At 32.0% G+C, this 25,144-nt stretch overlaps 2 protein-coding genes across 3 annotated transcripts in view; one reads left to right on the plus strand and one right to left on the minus strand.

Moving 5' to 3' along the window:
* Window positions 1-5,696, plus strand: part of LOC126810781 (protein bicaudal C homolog 1) — a 56,122-nt gene extending 50,426 nt beyond the window's left edge. For both annotated transcript variants that reach the window (XM_050536047.2, XM_050536048.2), the window contains 3 exons: window positions 275-414; window positions 803-902; window positions 1,372-5,696. In XM_050536047.2, coding sequence (XP_050392004.2) covers window positions 275-414; window positions 803-902; window positions 1,372-1,502 — 371 coding nt within the window. In that variant the 3' untranslated portion in view covers window positions 1,503-5,696. The remainder of the gene's footprint in view (window positions 1-274; window positions 415-802; window positions 903-1,371) is intronic.
* Window positions 5,697-6,241: 545 nt separating this feature from the next.
* LOC126810778 (mitotic checkpoint serine/threonine-protein kinase BUB1) lies at window positions 6,242-24,435 on the minus strand. The gene is made up of 24 exons (XM_050536034.1): window positions 24,197-24,435; window positions 22,900-22,959; window positions 22,529-22,673; window positions 21,820-22,016; window positions 21,324-21,472; window positions 20,717-20,907; window positions 20,378-20,457; window positions 19,742-19,780; window positions 18,839-19,044; window positions 18,313-18,541; window positions 17,929-18,003; window positions 17,055-17,310; window positions 16,515-16,647; window positions 15,951-16,200; window positions 15,483-15,612; window positions 14,242-14,531; window positions 12,708-13,426; window positions 12,155-12,291; window positions 11,163-11,249; window positions 10,313-10,402; window positions 9,321-9,481; window positions 8,792-8,981; window positions 8,183-8,289; window positions 6,242-7,487 (listed from the first exon to the last, which is right to left on the minus strand). Exons 1-24 carry the CDS (start codon window positions 24,340-24,342, stop codon window positions 7,304-7,306), a joined length of 4,251 nt encoding a protein of 1,416 aa, XP_050391991.1. The 5' UTR covers window positions 24,343-24,435; the 3' UTR covers window positions 6,242-7,303.
* Window positions 24,436-25,144: the final 709 nt, after the last annotated feature.

Genomic DNA, 25,144 nt, shown 5'->3' on the forward strand with positions numbered 1-25,144 from the left:
TAATGGAACTGGCCGAATCCACAGAATCCACACATAGATTTTTCAAGCAAATAAAAGTGTTCATATTTTTTTTAATTTAAAAAATATTTAGTATACTATAACTTAGCCAAATCTACATACAAACTTAAATTTCAAGTCAAGCCCAACTAATCCAATTTGCCCAATCTTATACACCGACTAGAAGCTAATGTTATTATTAGATTGGTTAGTTTGTCAAGTAGCCAGTAGGATGTTTATAGATAAATATAATATATTTTATTATTGTATATTTTAGATGAATTTGGTTTGAGTAGTAGTAATCATGTGGATAGTGCCATATTACCATCTAAAAACTGGTCACATAAAACTGATTTAGCTGAATTGTTTAGTACGATGGGTCTTGGTAAATATACAGATCTCTTCACACAACAAGAGGTACGTAACATTTATGACTTATAAGTAAATTTGTTGTGTGCTTCCAGAATATTTTGTATGCATGAACTGATTTAGTTTGCCTGAAAAAAGAGTTGCATGAAATCTTTAAATCTTTAAATTTGAACAAACAGATTTGATTCTGATTTTAATTCTACATTTTCGAGCACTCTACCACGGTCTTTTCCTCCCTCTTTGTATAAGGTAGCACGAAATTTCTGTAGCCAAGATATGACTGCATCAGATGAATGACTTTTTAAGGAGGTATGTTCAGTGTGCTATGACTGATTTGATGAAATGCAAATCACGAAGCAGCTGTCATGGCCAAATGAACGACATCAATTAATATAAAATTAGTTTTATATTTCGATCAAATGTTTTATAATTTCAGATTGATATTTCAACATTTACAACACTGACTGACCAAGATCTACGGGAACTTGGAATCTCAACTTTTGGTGCAAGAAGGAAAATGTTATTAGCTATTGCAGGTAAGAAACTGATATTTTTAAATAAATTCTTTCTGTCTGTTGAATCTACATGTACCTTAATTCTACATCTAAGTTTTTTATTTCATTTTGTTTATATTTTGTCAAAAACTTCACATTTATCTTATATATTTATAGTTTTTATACATACTGTATATAGGAATTCACTTACATAATTATATATTCTTGTGTTACATATCTAAAATTTACATCTGTTTACTGTACGCTGAGCTGTAAACAATTGTCTGAATCCTTGTTCTAATGTGACTCATCCTTCTCCCATCGGCCATTTCAGCCATTTCTGTCTTATTACTACATATACAATTGACAAAGATCTTTGAAAATTAAGCAGACAGATGGATCATTGTACTAATGCAAGAACAGGATTTAAAACATGTTATTTAAAAATTGTCTCTCTTTAAATAGTTTGAATTTTATTATAGATACTTATGATAAATATTATATCTTTCAGATATGAACAAGAGAAAAACATTAAGAAATGTCAACATCCCTTCAAATTCATCTAGTACTGCCTATACAAATGAAAGTGATACCAATCAAAGATCTCGACCAGATTTTGCTAGTCTTAGTGGACGTTGGTAGCTGCTGGATGGCTGAGTTTACGTTTGTTTGTTCTGGAATTCTCTCCCCCCACCCTTTTTTTTTTTCATGACAAAAATCTTGGAACTGCGAGAAAGTGGACCTTAAAAGTTTCTAGTCTTCTGTTATTGCTTCTTTAATGTTTTTGATGTTTAATATTTTTCTTCATGTTGTTTACGTCTCACAATCAATCTTTATAATAATTAAATATTTTATTTTAATTTGTAATAATATAACAGAGAGTTAACCATCAGTGATAACATTGTTTTTGTATTTATAATATTAAATATAGTTTTGAATGTTTTCCGTCCAAATGTTTTGTGATATACAAAGTCATATTTCTATTAATAGTAACAGAGTTGTTTGGTAGTGTATTTTTTACACTGAGCTTTATAAACTATGCATTTATATTTTTGTTTTTCTTTTTTGATGGATTTTTATCGCCCGGTTTGTATTTTTATGAGCTTCAATTTTTAACATTTTTTTGACGATAGGCTCTAAAACACCTTTCTTTTTTTTTTCACAGTTTAAGAAATTTTTATATGAAAAAATATATAACGATGACAATGACATTTATCTGCTTTTCTTTAATATTTAATGCACATTTAATACTGGAAACCCTAGTCCAAAAATTATAATTAAAGCATAATAAATGATAATGGATGAGAGGAAATCAAGTATTTAGAATTGATTTGTCAAAACTTATTATAATATTTAAAATGACCGAAGACATATCTTATTAATGGGCGTCCTCGCTGAAGGAATTCCCACCAGGCGTCGCTAGTTAAAACTCGGTTCCATGTGACCTTATCGATGGTAAGAGACCCGTATCGGGGTTAAATTCAATATCAACGACCAAAACTAACGTTTGTCAACACACCAGTTTGTAATAAATGTACAGGAAAACAGTGCTGTAAGGTAAACAATGAGGTCACGTGGGACCGCCTCACCTATAAATTATGTCCCTTTATCTCTAGCGAGGACGCCCATTGGAATTCTATAGACGAAAAGACAGCACTAGAATCCTTGATTTGGTGTTAAATTTATTTGATAAAATCATCACTCTTAACCAATTGACAAATATCAAATATTATGAAACTTGATGTAGCTGACTTAATCTACAAATAGTATGATGCATCTAGATCATGTAAAATTAAAAATTTGTCATCATCATCATCATCATCATCACCTTCTAATTTCTGATTTCCTCTCTATAAAATTTAATGATCTGTCAAAAATTGATTGTGCCAAGCTTAATTTAGTTACAACATTCACTTGACATTTTATATATAGTTTATTGTCACATGGTATATAAGTAACTATTATTATATTATTTGAATTGGGTGTTAAACAACTAAATAGTTGTTCTTGATATTTGTTGGAGGTTTATTTTGCATTGTTTGATTATTTTTGATAGTTTTACAATACTCATATATTTTGTATTTTAATTTACCCATTCTTTGATACTATTTCCACGAGAAAGTATAAATCAGTTGGTATCTATCAGAAATTTTTAAATTGTTTTAAAGATAAAACTAAATATTTGAAATAACTCTTCAAGATGCAATTTGATATTTGAAATGACTCTTAATTAATGATACAATTTAATACTCAAATATTTATCAACACTTTTTGACATATAATGAGTAAAATTGAATGTAAAAACATCTTTTCATGCAATTCATTTTCAGACATAGCCCTTATAACTGACATGACATAATTTGTAGTCTTAAATCCTAGCTATAAATTATCATAAATTCTAGCTATAAATTATCATAAATTCTAGTTATGAATTATCATTAATTCAGACTACGAATTATCATTAATTCAGACTATGAATTATCATAAATTCTATCTATAAAATCATAAATTCTAGCTATAAATTATCATTAATTGTAGTTATAAAATCATTAATTCTAGCTATAAATTATAGTTATGAAACCATTAATTCTTGTTACAGATTTTCATTAATTCGAGCTATAAAATGTTATTTCAAGTTATTTGTTAATATGGAATAATTGATACTAACTTGTATTAAACGTTGATATTTTGATTTTTGTATATAACGCTTTACTCCTATGTGATATGTTTATTTTTCTCATGCATATAAAATATATCTTTTATTACTATTACATGTATAATTTGTTACGTTTCAGTTAAGGTCCACTTAGTAGATCCTTTTATTTTATGGCAGAAAATAGTCAGTAATTTACTTATGATTTTGTAGTCATGGTATGATTTTTGACTGTTGAAAAGGGAGAGCTCAGTTATTTCTGTGTCCAGACAGTTTGACTTTGAAACAGAAGGTACCCACTACCAGGACTTATATTTGCCAGCCTTGACTGACCTGGCAGTGAAATTGACCGCCGTTTTACATTCATAAAATTATCTTTTAGCCATAAAACTCAATAAACACAGTACAATATGGTTTTTATTAGTAAAACATGTAAATAAATATACATAAAAAATATCAAATTGTATGGAAAAGACTGACCAGCTGGTCAAATTTTGAAGTGAAAGGCTGACACTCTCCACTATATTTTTAAATTGCTGAAGGACTTGTTGGGTATTTTTTTAAGATTGAAACAGAGTTAGAATTATTTTCTGCCATAAAAAGATAAATATAGCTAAAACAAGAGAAGATTGGCTTTGTGAAATAATCTCACACAGGCTGACGAGATGGGCTTGTTTTTTCATTGGTCCAATTTTCCTAAACCCTTAATCTAATATATACATGTCGGACTAGGCAATCAAATCCTAACTGGTGATTTACAAAATAGTATAGCAGAATTAATTATCTGTTTCCAAGGCATTGGTAATTATACATATTAACAGCTAGCCATCTTTCCATGATCGACAATCAAAACCTACATGTAGACAATAGTTAGTAGTAAAAGGTTTTGTGCTTGCAGTAATGTGACCAATGAAAATCAAGCCCAGAGCAGCCAATGAAAATGACTGTTATTGTTTCCATATTTTGATGATGCATGTGAAATTTTTAATTGTGTATCTTGTAATGGTATTGTTATATAATATATAAAGGCTAGGTTACGTTGGTTAATTATTATTGTTATAGTTTGGTTTATATTTTCTTAAGATTTAGTTAAAAACTCGTCAAAATATCTAATACTGTTATTAAATGAAAGATATATTTGCATATTATATAAATGAATCTCAACATAATAAATGATAATGTTATAATATGTTTTTTGATTGAATAAAATGTGTCTAGTTGCATAAAGCATACATAAATTTAACCCTTTAGCACCTAGTACATGTAAATATTGACTATGCCAGTTCCCCGAAAATTTCTAGAGAAAAGTTCTTTTTAACATTGAGTATTGTAGCTCATTTTCGAAACTGCCTGAAACTACTGCTGCCTAGACCACCTAAAATCATTGTGGTCCTGATGTAGTTCACAGCTATTCACATGACTTGTGCAGTTTTAAGGCACTTGAGGGAGTGGGGGTGATAAAGGGTTAAGTCATTTCAAATGTTTGAGTTTAATGCTATGAACCACTGGAAATTAAAATGTCCAGTTACCAATTGAATTGTAAACAAATGTATTTTTGTTCAATTGGTTTTAGAAGTGCTGCATAATGAATGACAAGTTATTTGTATTTCATTTACCAATATATATTAGGGCTGAGACCACTATTTAATACTATTCTCCATTTGATTGATTTTTAAATAATAAATGAAAAATGCTTTCATTACCAGTAAGTTTGATTAGATTTAGCAGTGGAATTCCATTTTTTGTTTTAATTGGAATTCCATTCTTTTGAATGTTTATAATAAAAATTGTTGAACTCAAAAAGTCGTTTGTTTGGAAACATGAGATTAAATGTAAATTTCCCGCACATGACATAGATCCATGCATAACACAAACGCATTATATATCAAAATGTTCAGTTTGGTGGTACATGTAGTCTGAAATTCTAGTGTTTTGTAAAACTTAATCCGTCCAATGGACTGTTTGCAGTTTAAAAGCCATAATTATATATTTTATGATATAAAAAATAAAATAATTTTGTGATGTATGTTAAAATGAGATTATATGCTTGTAAATTGCCGTCCATGGATTTTGTCTTTATATTATCATTTATAAAAATGAAATAAATGTAGTCAAATATTGTAACCACAATACTAATTTTTTTTGCAAATAAATAGAGATCCAGAGAAAATTCAACTATCAAATATGGTGTTATAATCATTAAATTTCATACTGACGGAACTGTACAACCAGCTCTAGTATACACGAATCGTAGGATATTTTTATATGCATTCCTAAATGATAATTGTCATTTGCCCTTTTTAGACTCATCAAACGATTTCACCCAATACTTATAGGGGGACGCTGGCTTCTTAATAATCTTGTAAGGCTCATATTCCTTTTAGATATTCAACTTTCACAATATAGTAGTTTGGAAGGGATTCTAATTCCTTGAAATAATGAATACCGGCCTTAAAGATTTTAATTCAAGTGTTTTGAAATTTAATAGAAGTCACTGTGGGATCTAATTAAAATATGGATCCCATTTTGTTTTGATACAGGATTGAGAATGGTGTAGAAAAGAAATGATCCAATTTTGGACTAATATTCCTTATAGAGATCAAACTATCAAAGTAGTGCCAGGTATTCAAACTACATCAATCAGTGGTTGTAAGGGTACAAATATAAATGATTTACATTGGACCAGAGACTGATGGCATAAGCCATGTGAGCTAAAATGACAGAAGACTTATGAAATATACATATTTTATTCTACATGATAGTTTGTACATAATATTGTTATTGAATATAAAGTATAAGGATTCAGAGATAGATGAAAACAGATGATTGTAGCATCCATGAATTGAAAGCACTCCAAATAAAAAAAAAAATACCGTACAATACAAGTTCAACATCTACACTTTTAGTGAGCTCACCATCCTCAAATCCCCAGGCTTACACATCCCTCATAATTTATTTTTCATGCTTCATATAACACCTGAAAGTTTATATACTATACAGTCTATAAGAAGTCGGACATACTCCATATATCATCTGACATTATATATACCATACCATATTAAAACATCCGACAGTTTATACACTATACAGTCTATAAGAAGACATAGCCATATAACATCCAACAGTCGATAATAAGTCGGACATGCCCCAAATAACATCCCACAATTTATATACTATGACTATACAGTCTATAAGTCAAACATACCAATAGTAACATATTCTTTTGCACCTCACATCCATTAGATCCATCAAATTGTTATATTAATGTGTATGTTAGTACTGTAAGAGTCTACATAATAAAACTAAGCTGAGTTATAATAGCAAACACGGCTAGAAGCTATTACACCTCATTTATTCAGCAGCTGTTAACAAGTGACTAATAGTATACAGATAAAAAAAAGTTGACATTGTTTGTATTTCTATAAATAAATGATAAATTAAAGATGAGGAATTGTTTGACAATCAAGGGCACAGATCTAAAGACAATCTTATTAAAGTGGTCTCCAAGAAAAAGTAAAGTTGATTTCAAAGGGTCTTTCAATATATAGATGTTATGTATAAGTATTTAAAATTTTTAACTTTTATATGAATTCAATCTAGAATAACAACATGATATTATCAAAATATATATAAACAATCTCAAACAAAAGCAATAATTAAAAAGACACTTGATTTTAAAATTTTGCAGGAAATCAATCAGGCTTTAAATAATGATAGTTACAAAAATGAAGCATTTTTTGGGTTGTTTTTTTCTGAACTGATTAGCACCACAACATAATTAAAACCAGATTTACTTCTTCATGAATGTTTCATTTCGTAATTTGTAAACAAGGCCATTATATTTATCAACTAAATCGGACATAAAATAATCTTCAAAACTTGTTCTTAAAGCTGATAAATTTGGTAATTCTTCACAACTTGGTATATTGAGTAAAGTATGAAACAATTCTTTCCATAATGGCTGATTCCATTTCCTGTAGAAAAACAAATGAATTACAGAGATTTAAAGATTGTGACAAACTTAGTGTCTCGGTCAACTTTCAACAGGACAATTTTATACTTTCGATGGCCTCCACTACATGAAGATCTGACCAGTTGTAGTGGGAGGTCGCATCAGGGGTCATACTGGCGGCTTTTGACCCTATGACGTCAGTTCCTATTGCTGCGAATGTCTACCCACAGTTCTGTGCACAGCACGCTAAGAACTCGACCCAACAGATCATTTGATTGGCTAATCCCTCACATCAACCAGAACGCATGTTATTTAACAACTCTTTCGCCAGATCCTAGTGTAATGATTTTGAACTATAAAAAACAGAACAAAATAGGATCATGTTTCAATCAGATTGATAAGAAACTATGACAGAATTCCCTGCAAAAAAGGGAATTTTCAAATATTTTTTGTTCATTATTATTTGCATATGGGCATGCACACTGGCCCATACTGATGTCCATCTTAAATTATATCTAGTCTAGTTTCGTAAATTAAAATTATATTTGTGAGAGAGAGAAATGGGGCTTAACGTCCACTCTACACAAACGCTTTGCGCGTAGGGGTCTTTAGCAGTGGGAGGACCCGGAGAAAACCCACGAGGCCGGACAGGCGACCTTACTCCTTGTCACGTACAACCGGGGATTCGAAACCATAATTATATTTGTACAAACTTACCTGACAAAAGAATTAGCAATGTGCCATTTTCCTTTACTCTGATAAACATTCATATATTTACCAAATATCAATACATGTATTGTACCAACCATACCAAATATATCAGTCTAAAATAGAAAATAGTAATATACTCAGTTCTTATTAGGTTTTGGTATGCAAATCAAATGCCAAAATATTGAACCATTCAGAAATAATCTGCGAAATTGTAATTGCAAGTATGTAAGGAATTGGCTCAGTAACTATTAATCAGATACCCTTCTTAACTGTAGATATATTTATCCTAATACAAATATGGCACAGGGTTTGACCACAATCACAAAGTACCAATAAGAAATCCCCCCCCACCTCCTAAAAATAGTACTAAGCTTATGAGTTTATTATAAATTTAAAAAATAAATATGGATCAGACCGTCCTTTTTAACTTATTTTAAGCGATGCGTAAGTATCAGAGAAACAGAATATTTATTTTATGGCTTTATTTCGTTTTTTTAAGGGTCTTTCACAAAGAATTAATTTTCTTCTCTAAAATATATCAAGGACGGCTTCTGGAACAATATTTCTGTTTAATATGAAAATTATGTGGACAAACAAACAAAATAATATAAATACCTGATACGTCCATGGTTGATCTGTCTGCATTTCAATACATTTAAAACCATTGGTTCCAACTTTAGCTAGAAATGTTGTTCCTTCTGGAAACTTAGCCATATCAATACTTTGTCCAAAATCAATTAATTTCAGGAATTTGGTTTTGTTACCAAAGACTTCTGCTTTGTTTTTACTTACTTTGATATCAGGACTGAAACAAAAATAGATTTGATAATATATGATGGTCGACATATTTCACATTTACTGGCAGTTGTCAAATTTAATTCATTTTGCAAAGAGTAGCCATTTTGAAATTAGTAGTTATTTTGCCAGTGATACCCATTCTCATTCAAACAATTTTTGTATTTGACAATAAATCCATATTTTTACCATCAAAATACACGTTCCTCTGTTGTGGATGTTTTTTTTTTCAAATAGTTTTATATGATCTTGATAAAAGATGAGTATTGTCACTTACATACATCAGTGTAAGAAAATGACTATTACATGTATGTCTATTCATATTAAATTTTCTATATAGATAACTTACATTGTATCCACTAAGAAATTATCTGGTTTAATATCACCATGTATAATTTGACATTTGTGTAATTTTTCTATAATATGAAACATTTCAACTGTAATATATACAGCAAAAGGCTCCAAGTCAGTCATTAATCTGGCATTCCTCTTTATAGCATTCACTAAGTCCTGAAAATAAATAAAAATATATTTACATGGAAACTGTTTTGGAGAATGTCAGCTGTGGTTGTGTTAAACAAAAATTCTGATCGCACATCTTTATCGATGCTTTACAATTTATAGAAATAAATTTAACAATCCCTGCACAACAGACTTGGTTTAGAGTAGAGATTTTTTAATGATATAACATTTTGGGTTGCATTACCCTTTTTCCTGATCCAGTACCTACGCAGATTTACCAGTCTGTCCAGCTTTAGTTACTCTTTCAAGGGAGTGTTGCCATTCCACTTCTCGCATCCATTTATAGAAATCTATGCTTTACTATTTATAGAAATCTATACTTTACCATTTATAGAAATCTAGCTTTACCATTTAGAAAACTCTATGCGTTATCATACATGTACTAGAGAAATCTATGCTTTATCGTACTATAAAAATCTATGCTTTATCATACTACATAAATCTATGCTTTACCACTTTATCATACTATAGAAATATATAGTTACTTTCCCACTTAATCATACTATAGAAATTTATGCTTTCCCACATTATCATACTCTAGAAATCTTGGCTTTCTTACATTTTATCATATTATAGAAATCTAATTTAATGGATGTCAATTACCATAAGAGATTTTGGGGACTATTTTGCATAATGGATAACTTTCAGAGTGATCAGTAACAGTTACACCAAGTTTGGGTTGTTTTTTTCTGTCTGGGACTTATATTCAGTGCTTGTGAACACACTGCTATATACACAACAATCAATGGATTTCAATGTTTGCTTAAAAGACAACAAACACAACCAAGCATATTATAGAAAATTTCAGACATAACTTACCAATAACGTTCCCTGTGAAAAATACTCTTGAAGTAAACAACTACCATTATCAAAAAAATAACCCTTTTTAACTGTAACCATAGAAGGTGCCTAAACAGAACAAAATTCAGAAAATATTTTGCATCTTGAATATGTGAAAAATGTTTCAATGTGGATTATGAATGAGTTGTTATATTTAAACCTAATAACTTATTTTATTGAAGATACATTGTCACAAAAGTATGGAGAGTATAGTATAGATGTGCAGTCTTACTAGAAAAATACTGGATTACCCGAAAAACATGCATAGGGCAACTACTGGGCAAAAATGTCAGGGTATCACTAACTCAAACTGGCAACCCGACCGCTCATTGTAAAGTATGCTAGCTTGACTGAGAGAGCTGTTGTTATTTCTTGATCAAATGGTTAGGTAGTTTAGGGAACATTGAGGGGTGGAAAAGAAGTTGACAGAAAATAATTCAAGAATTTACTTGGCAGTAAATGGGCAGTAAGTAATGATAAATACATTCTGAAAAATGGACCCTCTCTCAATCAAGTTAGGTGACAAACATGGGTTCTAAAAACAGATTCTTTTAATAGCTTGGAGTATCTCCCGGTGAATACAAAGTTTTGAGAGGGATATGAAGCAAATTTTTCATAGATCAATTAGTATGAATATGTTTTTTTTTGTTCAAATATATCATCAAATCACACCATTTTCATGCGGGGAAAGTATCTTTAATTGCAACACTTTCTATAAAAGCTCTAAATAAAATATGACACAAAAATTAGTAGATTTGAAAATTCCTTGTTTTTACCATGTATAAGAAATAGCTTACAATTTGAAAATAAGATTAAAGAATTTACTTACAACGTCAACAGGTTCATGTAAAAGTTGTAATCTCTTTTCTATTTCTTTACAGATATAAAATTCCCACCGACATACTGGCTTCTGTACCTAATATAAAACATGAGTTATAATAATGTTTGTGATACCTATTAATGCTACTGATGTCATTGAGAAAACTTGGATGACTCATCACTGTAATCATACACTCGTCATTTTATAATCCTATCCACATTCTTTCACAAAAACCAGGGGGTTGGGGGGGGGGGGGGGAGGTTAACAAATGCATGTTGGATCAGAAGATCTGTCATTGAGTCAAGTGGAGTGGTTTCGATTCCCCGCTTGAACTCAACAAGGACAAGGAGTTGGGTCACCTGTCCAACTTCATGGGTTTTCCCTGGGTCCTCCTGTTTCCTCCCACTGCTTAAGATCCCTATATGCAAGGGAATTATTGATTTAAAATTGAACCATATGTTAAGTCCGAAGTGACCTATTTTGTGTTGAGTGGACTTTAAACCCCATTTCTCTCTCTCTTACGCAATTATGGACCAATCATTATGGGTCCACAGAACTCCAATGTACTACAGTCGAGGTCACACAAACTACTGAGAAATCCAGAATGTGACAAGTTTTTTTTAATATAATTATAAATATCATGATTTATATCTGATGACAAATAACAATACATCCCCTTTGCATACCAAAGAGTAAAATTTGTTTCCATGGAACCAAAACAATTATTAAATCCGAGAAATGTATAAAAGTCACAACTATTATAGTTTAATGTGTCTACAAAGTATCCTCATGACATCTTGAACAGTTTATGTGATATGCTCCGGAAACAAATATGGGATGGAAGGACAGGTAATGAGCTTTTCAATATCCATCATTTAAACTTAAAAATTATAAAAGAACGCTGTATTTGCGGTTTGCAAAAAGAGAATAAACCACTATATCCCTCATCAGATATTATTCAAATAAAAACGTTTATTTTCTATCTATTAACTAATTCTCACCTTTAAAACTACATCTGTACATATTTCTGTTATTTCTTCAGTTATATCAAGATAATCATTTAACATTGGTGAAGCTTTAAAGATTTTAGCAAATCCACCGGTACCTATACATGATTTTATCTGATAGGTGTCCCCACCTGTTAAAATAAAAATTTTACTCTGAATAAATAAAAAATTTTAATTTATTAGTAATCTTCAATTATTTTCCATTTCAGTCAAAACAATTTGGATTTATGCATCACTGAAGATATGTTCCAAGTCCAATCTGGATAAACATGTCTACATATTGACAGAGAATAACATTTGAAAACAATCTGTTGGTTCCCCGATTGTTACCTTCACTTTTTGACGTCCAGACATCGGATGTCTAGACAACAACCTGTAGGTACAGCTGGTTGAGATAAATCAAGAAAGTACAAATGTACTGTGGTAGTGCCCACAATACTTGTTTATGTCCAGACATCAGACATAGTATTACAAAAATCTTTTCAAATATCTGTTCTTTCAACACAGTAATTAGATATAAATAAAGCAAAATAACGATAATTATTACCTAAATCAACAAAGTTATTGGCTCTCATATCCGGTACAGGTAAATAAGCACAATCTACATAGCATGGATCTTTCTTTAACGGAACTGATAATTTACTTAAAATATCCAAAATCGTCTCTTCATCAAAAGGATTGGTGGGATTTATAAGAACAGATGTCATTAATAAGGCTTCCGTTTTTTCATCTGGTTCTTGAGGAATGTAACAGGAAATATCTATCACATGCTGGTCAGTTGCTGGTGCCATTGTCGGAGGAGGTAATGGAAGACTATCTTCACCTTTCTGCAGACGCTGACTTGTGTTTTGTGTTTTACTACTGTCTAGATGGTTTTGATCACTGATGCTACTTTCACTTTCTAAATGTTTACTATCATTTATACCAGTAACCACATGACTGTCTTTAAATGCCTGAGTTAAGTTATTTATAGGTATTTGTTGGTTAGACTGAGCACTCTGTGCTGAGATATTATGTGGTTTCACAGAACTTTCAGAGAGGGAAAATTTGAGATTTCTGTTATGTGGTCCTTGGAATTCCTGTTGACTTTGATTAACATTAGGTAATCGTTGACTAGTATTTCTAGTATTCCGATGACTAGTACACAGACTATGACTCTCATCAACACTAGGTAAACGATGACTATAGTTCTTAGAAGCTAGACTACTAGCCTGTGATTTGGATTCATCACTACTACCACCTTCTGTACTTCCCTCCATTATAGGACTGAAATATAATAGAATACAAATACATAATAGTCAAAATGAAATGAAATTGGGTTTAACGCCCTCCTGTTCTGCACTGACTTGGCTAATGAAGACTGGGCTACAGCCTACTCTTATTTCAAATTCCAACTGTCAAAGGTTCTTTTATGTGCACGCCAATGTATACATGGAACCTCAGTTTTTTGTCCTATCAGAACAACGAGCCAATGTTGGAAAATTCTAGTAGGAACCACCCCGGCCAACACAGCAGCGAACCTGATACCTCCTGGTTTAATAAACCAGTGTTTCACTCACTGAGCCACCAGAGCATCTACCATGCTAATAACATAAGTCTGTTTTGTTTACATTAAACTCATGATGGTCATTTGTATTTTTCAGATAAGCTCTGTTTACAAGGCTTAAAGAGGCATTATGGGAGATTAGATATAGAGTTGACTGTTCTCGCTATAATAGTTAAAAAACAGAAAACGTAAATAGAATATGTTGAAAATTTCAGTCAAATTGCTCCACTCTGAACCGAGATATTAGATTTTGAATTTTTAACCTAGCCTCGATCATCATTACTAAAGTCTGTACAATAAAAAACATAGTGTTGATTATCCATTTTTTGATTTAATCATAAATGAGCGTTCAACAGCAGATCGGATTCAAATCTAGTGGAAATCTGATGCATAAGATGACATCGAGAGTTAATTAATGTCTAATTAATAGTTTATATAACATATAAAGAAAGGCCTGCAATAGACAGATTTAGCTCGTGCATAATGTATGTTTAATCCACTCTAAAAAGTACTCAAATTGATTATTGAAACAAACCTTAGTTTAAGTTTGTTAGGAGTATCCATATGAACATCAAATGTTTTTTCCTGTTGTGGCAAGTTTATTTTTTGACTATTATTACTAGGTTCTATAGGTTGACTCTGTTCCATGGTAATATTGGGTCTATCCGTACATTTAATAGTACTTAATGGTGGAGCAAACAATGAATTAACATTGGTTGATAAATTGTATGGTGTAGAGGCTAGTCGAGCTGTGGCACTGAAACCAGCAGTTGCCATAGTAAAATCCATTTCATGATCTTCCATCTTTTCTTCAAATGCAAAAACCTACAATAATTCATATTGATTAAAGGAATGAGGCTTAAAGTCTCGTCAACACAATACATATACTTCAGTCAATTTGAGACTAACATATGGTAAATGTTTAATGAGTCGGGAAAGTTTTTGTCCAGACAGCGCCGTTTACACCTACTCTTCTTTAATTTCATCTGACAATGTGTGCACGGACAGACTACATTTATCTGTAAAATCAGGCGAGACTCACCCATGAAAAGTGATAACTGGGCTTGAAAAATCTTGAAGGTTCTTCATAACCCACACCAGAATTCAAGACTTTTACATCGTTTTGAAACTAATACATAGTTATTTTATTTACTATGGTTATATATTCAGTTATGAATGGGGCACTTTTGTTGTGATGCCCATGCATTTGCCAACCCTATTTCTATTGTGAGTTTACTACGTCTACAAATAAATAACCTCGGTCTTCATACACATTCCCTTTGAGTTAAGAAAAAAGAGAGAGAGAGAAATGGGGTTTAACGCCCACTTGACACAAACTAGGTCATTTCGGGACTAACACATGGTTCAATTTTATTTCAGTAATTCGCTTGCACATAGGTGTCTTTACCAGTGGGAGGAAAATGAACGATACAGATAAAACCCATGGGGTTGGACAGGTGACCCTACTCCTTGTCACGTACAACCGATAATCAAAACCATGCCAGCTGACTCAATGCCATCCACCCCCCACACCCCAACGAAATGTTACATACAAATCTTTCAGATCTGAACATACAATGTTTACTGAAACTCTGATGACACAAGTTTGTATCAGTTTTATACATATACAGTTGAATATTTTGTCTGAACATAAATATCAAAAGTGGTCTGACTTACTGACTGACAGAGTTATATCCCTTGAAGCATAATTAAAGTACCAGTACTTGCATCAACCTGGCAAAATTTTGAATTAAATCTTTGCATATGTGTACTTACATTTTTATCAGAATTCTCAAACATGTGAGGTGTCGGTATTTCTTTTCTACTTTCAGTTGATTTTACTGGTTGATTTGTTTTACTGGATATTGACAGTCCTTTTTTCTTTAATTTTGTTTCTAATGGAACTCTATAAAATTAATAAATAATATGTTCTTACATTATGTTCTTACAGTAAATCAATAAATTTTGGGAGCCACAGTGGCTTGGCGAGTATAATCAGGAGATCCTGCCTGTGCATGATCCATACAAAATAGAGTAAGCTTCATAATAAATCTGAAATCATTTGTGAGAGAAGAATAAAAATAATAATATAATTCCAAAATCTAGAAAATTGGATAGTCAAAACATTTTTTTAATTTTTTTAGAAAATGATTTTGAAAGACATAAGATTTAATCAAAAGAAGTTGTTTTAGGGTTTTTTAGAATAAAAACAACCCAACAAAACTTCTTTATACAAGTACTTACTCATATTCTATATTTTCTTTATCAACAATAATAGGTTGAACATTAGTTGAAGGTGTATTATTTTCTGATGAACTCTCATCATATATTTGAAATGGAACTGAGGCAATTTGGGGGGCATTTTCATCAAATATTTGGAAAGATGCCACATTTGATTTCGCTGCCTTTTCATCATATATTTGGAATGGTGCACTGTCAGCTTTTGCCGCTTTTTCATCAAATACTTGAAATGGAGCTTCTGTTTTTGGTGCCTCTGTAACACATGAAGTAATACATTAACAGTACTAATAATAATAAATAAATTTAATATGGACTTTTTGTTTTCCCATTTCATTTATACCGGAAAAATTTATTTTTTTAGCGATGCTTACATTTTCAGCATTATCTGTGTTTGTCATATGATGAATGGTCCAAAACTACTAACAAATTATGGGATATTATCAGATATTACAGAGGGCTTTAACAAAATAATGTATCCCTACACACAAGGGTAAGTACTGGGAAAAACTTTATAATTAAAATTCAGTAACGATACACAACATCAACTATCAAATTTGAATAAAATACCTTCAATTCCTTCCATTTGTTCTGTTGGTTCTGACCAACCAAACTGTTCCTCACTTTGTAATGTACAGTTAAACATCCCAATTACAACTTGAAACGCTTCTTTAGTATGAACAGTTGGTGAGGGAGCTGTAAGCTGAAAAATCAATTTAAAAAAATACATCACACATACTTTGTGCTATTTTCAGGGCATTTTGGAAGGTCGGCCTGAAATTCTTCTAATTCCAACTGAAAAGGGTTTTTTACACATACCAATGTGTACACATGTGAACATCAGGACTTTGTCCCATTGGAAGGACTGGGCTCAATTTCCCGGTCAGTCATCACAAAAAAGATAAAGTTCTTCTCATCCAGTGACAGGTTTCAAGAAACATTCGAGACATTTTAGATGAGAGGGCAGTTTCTGGAATACTGGAATTATAACAGAGATGACATTTTCTTTCTTTACAGAATCTTGATCGAAGCAGACATGGTAGAAAGAATAAGGACCCCGTGTTTACAAAACTCTTATCTGCGGATGGTATTATAAACCCAAATACTTACACCCTGTTTTTTGTAAAAACTTCCTTCACTATCTGGAGTTGGAACACCTGATCTCTGTCTAGAACCAGCTGAATGTGTGGTTGTTGAATTTAATGATAAATTAGGCGTCTGCTGACTGCTATTATGGCTCATATTTAAATTAGGTTTAATTGCCCGAATATCAGGCTGATATCTCTGTTGTAAACTCTGGGCAATGTTCTCTGTCAGTCCAGTTGTCATTTCATCAAAGTTTAGTTGTTTTGTTACTGGCTGTTCCCTAGAAAATAAGAAAACGGCTTACTGTTAGTTTTATTAATGATGTATTTCCAATTAAAAACACTTATGGAAGATCTATCAAAAATTGAAAATGATAAAACAATTATGGTTTATCAGACTCCCACTTCTTTGCAAAACAAAACAACTACAATATTAATTGTGAATATGATGAATTGAAAATATTGTAACATTCGACATTTAAACAAGACATTGCCACCCATAAAAGCTGTGTAAAATCTTTTGTTTGATGGGTCTCTTTTTTTTATATTGAAATTGAATCCAAGCCAAGCCAGGAGATTATCTATCGGTAATATTTCCGTTTGTTATTTTTATTAATAATCAAATAATCCATCTGAAGACATTTTAGCCTAGATTATGCCATAAAAAATTAGATATTATCTGAAAGAGGCATGGTAGGGATCGACAGCTTTAATCTAAGGCATGATCGGGATTGACAGTTTTAATCTGAGGAATGACCGGCCTTGACAACTTTAATTGGAGGCATGATCAAGATCAACAGCTTTAATCTGAGGCATGATCAGCATCGACAACTTTAATCGGAGGCATGATTTGAATTGACAACTTTAATCTGATCATTTCAAATAATTAATTATCTCACCTTGTATTTTCGGAGCTTCCAGGTGTAGTAATTACACGACTATCATTTGATGACAGTTTAGGTTTTGGAACACACCTATAAAAATTACAAGTATTGGTTTAAGTTTAATTTAACTATCTTATAATATTCACAAATGTTGCATTATTGAAAAATTAAATAAATAAAAATGTTTATTTTGCTTAGAGGAAATCATTCATTTTCAACAAAGAAAATAAACCATTCTTTATTGTGAATTTAATGGAGCTAATTATAATAGTAATCTTAAAAGTCTTGTAAAAATGAAGACTGGGGATTGGCAACACTTCCTTGAAAGAGTCAAACAGGTTGGACAGACAAATTTCATTTTTTTTATTATATTATAATTTATATATAAGTATTACTCACTTGGGTGCTGGTGGAGGTTGTGATATACTATCTGTATTATTGATTTGTTGGGATGGGTGATTAACAGATTGATTGACAGATTGATTGACACTTTCATTGATATTAACAGTCTGTAACTTAGACTGGACATCACGAATCAACAATGCTCTTTCTTGCTGCAATTCTTCTCTAATTGCTAAATGATACTGTCCTAATTCTTCTCTCATCTTAGCTAATTGCTTTTTCTCAGCTGAAATTATATTAAAAACAGGTGGCTTATAGTCAGTAATTTTCGGGCCATGACTAATTTTTCAGATAGCTTTAAACTAGATATGTACTTTTGATTAAAATAGTTAATTAAGTAAACAAAACCAAAATATTAATTATAGATAAACTCCAGTCATGGATTCAATCATATTCATCATCATGTGTTTATAAATACTGAACAAAAATGAAAATGTTTTGGACAGATATTCCTTTTTGAGTATCAACTTCCATAATATTGTAGGTTCCCAAATCTCTAAATTGCGATCAGATATTTGAATACCTTCTATTCTTTGTTTTTCTTCTTCTATTTTCAGTTTCTCTTTTTTTTCTTTCATATATTTAGCAGCTCTTAGTTCTTCAAAAGAAAACTCCTCCATTCCTGTATAAATCATTGATTTCATATAAGCTGGTACTTGATCTACACCACTTTCACTATTATTATTACGCATAGCAGCCAGAGGATCAGCCTGCTTGGGTTTTCTAGCACTTAAAATACAGAAAACAAAATTTAATAAACAATTTTCAATAACAGATGTAGGTACTGCAGAGAGAGAGAGAGAGAGTGAGACAGAGAGAGAGTATAACATCCACTCAATGTGAATTTGGGATAACATATAATTCGCTTGTGGTAGAAATGAAATGGTGTCTTTAGCAGTGGGAGGAACCCAGAGAAAACTCACAAGATTGGACATGCAACCCTATTCCTTGTCGAGTACAGACTTGGGAGCTGACTTATATCTTAAGCACGAGCATTACACCACTCGACCAGCCAACCCTCCATAAAGACTACAGACATGATATATATTTATGACAATCCCAATGGCATTTACTTTTTTCTTTGAAATAAATAAACACATTTGAGCAGCAATGGCTTTTTACAGTCAAGATCTGGTCGAATTGATTTGTATGATTAACAGTAGGCCAGCCCATGGTATTAATTGCAAGTGGTTGCATAGGGAAATATACAGGTATTGTCTTTTCACAGTAGGCAATGTCATTAAAATGTCCTGGGTGGAGCTTCACATAATTATAGAAAGCTAAGACCCAGATTAGAATTCTACTGCTCAAATCCAGCCTAAAAAAAAAAAAAATTGACAAAAACTAACATTTATTAGTCTAGTATCTGAGATGCATTACATTATTTATTTCATAGTCTTTTAGTCCAAATATTAAGTAATCTTACCTTAAGACATGCCCGTCAACAACAGTTTTACGTGGAGTCCTGAAACATTCAAATTTAACATATAAATCATATTAACAGTTTCAATGTAAACGTATCATGTACCTTAATATATTACAACAAAGTCAGTGTTTTGGTCATATGTAACTTTGCCTGTCAATTCAAATATACAACAACTGTTAAATAGGCAGTGCCAGTTTTCACAAGACATCATATATAAAAGCAGGTATACCTATGTAACCAAATGCCAAAATGTGGCAATTTAGCTTGTTTAATATGTCTGAAAAGTTAAAATCAAAACATTGAACTGTTCGGCAATGATAGCCGATTTGCTTAATGAGGTTAAATAACTTAAACAAGAAATTGTTTGACTGACTTCGACTTGATCGCATACCACTAAATATCAGACAGCATGGAATTTGGGGACTGTTTTGAATAAAGGTTCGCAAGAGCATTTCACCTCAAATCAATCCGTTAAGCTCAATAAGATATAGACATGTGAGTTCACATGTAAAGAAATTAATGTAGACAGTGTACACCACCGTGTAGAGAGTAACACAAAAAGGTTAAGTGTGGAAAGAACAGGCAGTAAATTTATATATGTTCTGCCAGTTTGCATAATTAAGACAAGTAACTTACACCAGTGCATTATCATCTTCAACATGAATTTTAAAATCGGGCTCCCCAAATGCTCCAGAAAACCCTGGTCGTTGAGGTAACTGTAAAAATAGAAGTCAGATTTACATTAGAAAAAGATATGTTGAACAGTGTTCTAACCAGCAATTAACTTATGTGACAAATTTTATCACCTGGACATCCCTGGCGAAGTTTACTGCTAATGTGGGGGGATGGTGACATTTGGAATCAGATAATTAATGTCTGCCTAGAATGAGAGAACTGAACCTGTTTTATTCTTTTCTTTAACTAGAGAGAGAACACTACAAATTTGTTTAACAGGATCATACATGTAAATCCTACCTTAGATTTATTCCATGGACCTGGTTGAAGTTCATTCTCTATATTTGATTGTTTACGTGATGGTAGATTTTTCCACTCTCCTGTTTGCTGTGGAACAAGTGACGGTTGAACATTTTCTTCATTTAAAACTTCAGGTCTTTTATTTTGTGTCTTTAGGGGCATAGATCGCAAACCTAATCCTCCTTTTGATGCTATAAATATAATTCATAAGATACATGTATTATTTTAAATTACCTTTTGTTTTATTTAACATACATGTCCTAATATCAAATACCTTTTATTTCAGAAAAAAAGATAGGCTTATGAACAATGATACCACCAAAATTGGTGATTTTCAACCCATCCACTTGTGACAGTGCAATATTAATACTACTTCTACTATATGAGAATACAGTGGTGATCGACAACACTCCCTTGAAAGAGCCCAACAGTTTGGACGCCACTCGACACAAATTCAGTAATTTCGGAAATAACATATGGTTCAATTTTATTTCAACAATTCGCTTCCGCGAGGGGTCTTTAACCAGCATTTAGAGAATATGAATAATTGGCCAGCAGAGAGAGAGAAAACCTGATAATGAAATTTTACATGCTTTAAATTAATTACCTTGTTTACTTGAACCAGTTCTTTTGGTTCCAACTTGATGTTTTTTCCCAGTTGGTCGTAAATCTCCTAAAACTGATCGCTCTTCTCCTTCCTCCATTGCCTCATCTTGTTGACTTGTATTACCTCTTGCGGCTCTTACTTGAAATTCTCTAAAAAAAAAAATGGGAAATTAATTTAAGTTTGCGAAACAGTTGTTGAAAAGATACAATTACGCATTGCCTAACAATAATCCATGAATTGGCATAGAATGAGTTTTTATCGTCTGATCATCACAATACTTGACCACTTCAAAACTTAAATATTTATGGCCATGTGTCCAAAGAAAGAGGCAGACTTTGACCCGGAAAGTGGTATTTCCAACTACTTATCTTTGGCCTTCATTTTTCGTCCCATAGTTACTTTGATTAGTTTTACTACCCTAAAAAGTATTGTGATAAGTATTGCGATATTTCCTCAAATATCATCACAACCTATATTTGCCCATTATATAACTTACTGGTATTTTACTAGAAGTCTATCAGGAGGTTCACAAATTCTCTTGTAACCCTCTTGAAATATGGCATCAGCTTTCTTAAAGTTTCCAACTTGTTCCAAACAATATGTCCACGCTTCATAGAAACATGACAGCTCTACTCCTAATCCCTTATCAAACATGAAGTTAAAAATTTCCAGTGGTTGATCGCATAGATTGGCCTGAAAAAGTTAAAAGTTTATCATTAATTAAGAACAATTATATGTACAGAGTTAAATATTTGCATCACTCAAAGACGAGTTTGTTCTCAATTCTGTTCTTCATTAATGAAATCTGATAATGTGCCTCAAAAATCTTTGGTAAATCTACAATGACTTTTCTTGACATGTGCTTTTATGATAAAAAAAAAATAAATTTAACAATTTACATCATGGAAGGGCATAAATATTATCCATAATAAAGGTAGAGTAGGTACTAGTATCAATTTGGTTACTAAACTGACATATTTACAATGGTCAGTCATATCAGAGATTTGCATTTCCATTCAAATTTTGGCAACAAAGAAATTTACCAATGCATTGATGGATAAAATTATATTTGACATCAGCACTTTAGTAAACTGTGTTGTTTGCCAAAATTCTGTATTACATAATCATAAAAATGTGGAAAAGAATCATTAATCATGTTGCCAAGTCGAGCTGCGTGGGTTTTATTTGTAGAAATGTCAACTTACGAATTTGATCCACCAAATGATAAATCTGTGATCATTTGTGTATCTTTTATCATCATTAAATTGTTGCAAACATCTTTGAACAATGGTAGCAAAATTTCCACCTACTCCACGTGATGGAAAAGTCTTTTCGATCCATCTTATATACCTGTTAACATAGAAGATATTCAATTTACATGTAATCTTTTTTATGATTTGAAAAGCAATCAATAAGCTTTATCTTCAGGAGTTCACCCAAGATTTAACAATATATAAAATACAATCCAACAAATTGTGGACAACAAATACATTACTGGATTTGATTTTACAGACTTGTCTTGAGGTTGTACAGTAATTACGGTCCATAAAATGAACATTAGGACTAAAGAACTGACCTATCCCAGACATCAAGAGGATCATCACCAGTATAAGTTCTTAGCTCTAATTCAAAATCACTGAAATTAAAAGAAAGACATCATTGTTCAACAATAAATAAGAAGTAGAGATGTTTGGGATGCATTGTTTTTATTTTGTTGTTGGAAAAAGGTTTAAATAATTCAATTTCAGGTTGGTTAGACATTTTAATTTGTCTTGAGATTTGATTTATTAAATATAAAATTCAGACAAGAATGCTCATTAAACTAGATAATAAACATCACCTCCTGACCCTGCGTGTCTCAAGATAAGAGATACATGTAGTACTAAGACTAGTTCTTTCTAGCAGGTGTAAATGTGATTCACATAGCACTTCAATGAGCAAAACTGTCAATTTTTTCTTCAAAACTACGATATATTATTGTTACTATTTATTACATCTCTGGCACATACAACTACAATTAAGCATGTAATCCTACCTGACCTGACATGGGTACAAATCATCTCTTTTAAATCGAACGAAGCGTTAAATTAAATAGGGACTTGCATCCCCGAACCTAGGTCGCAGACAGGCAGCGGGCCCTAAGGCCAAGCTGCTGATGTGATAGTCAAACTTAAATTTACCTACATGTACCTTACCGGTACCTAAGGCTAATTTTGTAGCATTTATGGCAAAGCGTGCCTGTTTGTGCACGATCGCAATTCTTTCATTACGAGCATCTCCTTTGGATTAAGTCCACGGCTTGGGCACTTTCCTGCAGTGCACAGACATTGTTGTGTCTTACCCCAAAAAAGCTGGATCAAGCCTATTTTGTGGCTTCCTCAGGCAAGTTTCTTAGGAAACACTTGTCTACCATATCACATTTGGTGGAAGTGGACTAAAACTCCAGGGCAGAAAAGAACGAACTAGATAAGAATATTATATAATATTAATATGGCGTCACTGTTGTTAGTTTGAATTGATTGACGTGACTTGTGGAATATGTCAGATAGCCTCGTTCTTCAAGTTCCTTGTTACAAAATGGCACTGAAACGTATTATCGTACATGACTCATGTAGCAATGGTAGAATGTTTATTTTGTCTTAAATATTGGATATCACCAGAATTAAAATTCAGTAAGCCCATGCATGAATGATGATCATCATGATCTAGGCTAGGCCCTCTCTAGCCTACATTCACATTGACAATGTTGATTTTTAAATTGACAAATAATTTGTGTTTTCAATGTCGAGGAGTTTGGATGATATTGAGTTAGAGACTAAGCCAATAATAAAAAAAAAAATATACAAAATAAAGACACAAACTGACAAACTCACTGTTTTTCTGCTTTTAGTTTACTTTGTTGATCTGGGTTGTGTGGTTGAAGCACAGCATTCAGAGTTGAACAATCCCTCCCACTTTTTAATGGAAGAACATTTTCTTTGCTTAGTTCCCATTCAAATCCTTCATTGTGTCCGCTCATCGTTGTAATTCAGAAATTGTTATTTTCTTGAAGTTATAAACATTTAAATGCGATAAATTAATGTTACTTTACAAAGCTTATCTTTATTTTGAATTTGAAATTAGCGCTCTGCTCATGCGCCGGGTGGGTTTATCAAATACGTTACAGGAGTTATAACTGAAACGAAATACCAATTATTATACTTATTATAGCGTCTTTCGGTTTACTATCTGGATTAAAAAATCGTTTACAGCTCAGCAAACAAATCAACACAGACTACGGCCTACTCTTATATATCGAATTCCAAGTGTCAAGTGTTCTTTTACGAGACCTAGGTTTTCCATGGACCGTGTATATATACATATTATACGGTCCATGGTTTTTCTCCCAACCGAATGACTTGGCAGCTCACTCTGTCAAGCACCCCATCCTGCACCACTGAAAAAGTGGTGCTTGCAACGGGTGGTTGTCTTTTTAAGAGAGAATTGATATATCATGTTTCATCCTGTGTGGGCTTTGTATTCGTTGTCTACGACGAAACAGTCTGCAATCGGTTATATATAAATTTTTAATTTGGTATTGTTTATTCATTTACAAAATTTTCTTATAAGCATGGACGTCACACATGGGGGGTGCCCTAAATCCTATTTATTTACAACAATTATTAGGATTAGTTAAGATTCTATCTGTATAAAACAATGTACAAATTAAAACATAAATACCTATGTTTACTTTTTGAAATCCATTTATAATACACAAAATGTACAAAATACTTTAAATATCTATACAACTTTTCTGTAAATGTCAATGTGTATAATATGTA

This window comes from Patella vulgata, chromosome 2, assembly GCF_932274485.2.
Source record: "Patella vulgata chromosome 2, xgPatVulg1.2, whole genome shotgun sequence".
NCBI lineage: Eukaryota > Metazoa > Mollusca > Gastropoda > Patellidae > Patella > Patella vulgata.

What these genes read in the sequence shown, in the direction of transcription:
- LOC126810778 (XM_050536034.1), bottom strand. Translation starts at nt 24,342, where the DNA reads ATGAGCGGACACAATGAAGGATTTGAATGGGAACTAAGCAAAGAAAAT. An exon ending in TCATTTGGTGGATCAAATTC is followed by an intron (nt 22,017 to 22,528) that starts GTAAGTTGACAT and finishes TAACTTTTTCAG; the next exon opens with GCCAATCTATGCGATCAACC. An exon ending in GTACAGATGTAGTTTTAAAG is followed by an intron (nt 11,250 to 12,154) that starts GTGAGAATTAGT and finishes GTTTTATATTAG; the next exon opens with GTACAGAAGCCAGTATGTCG.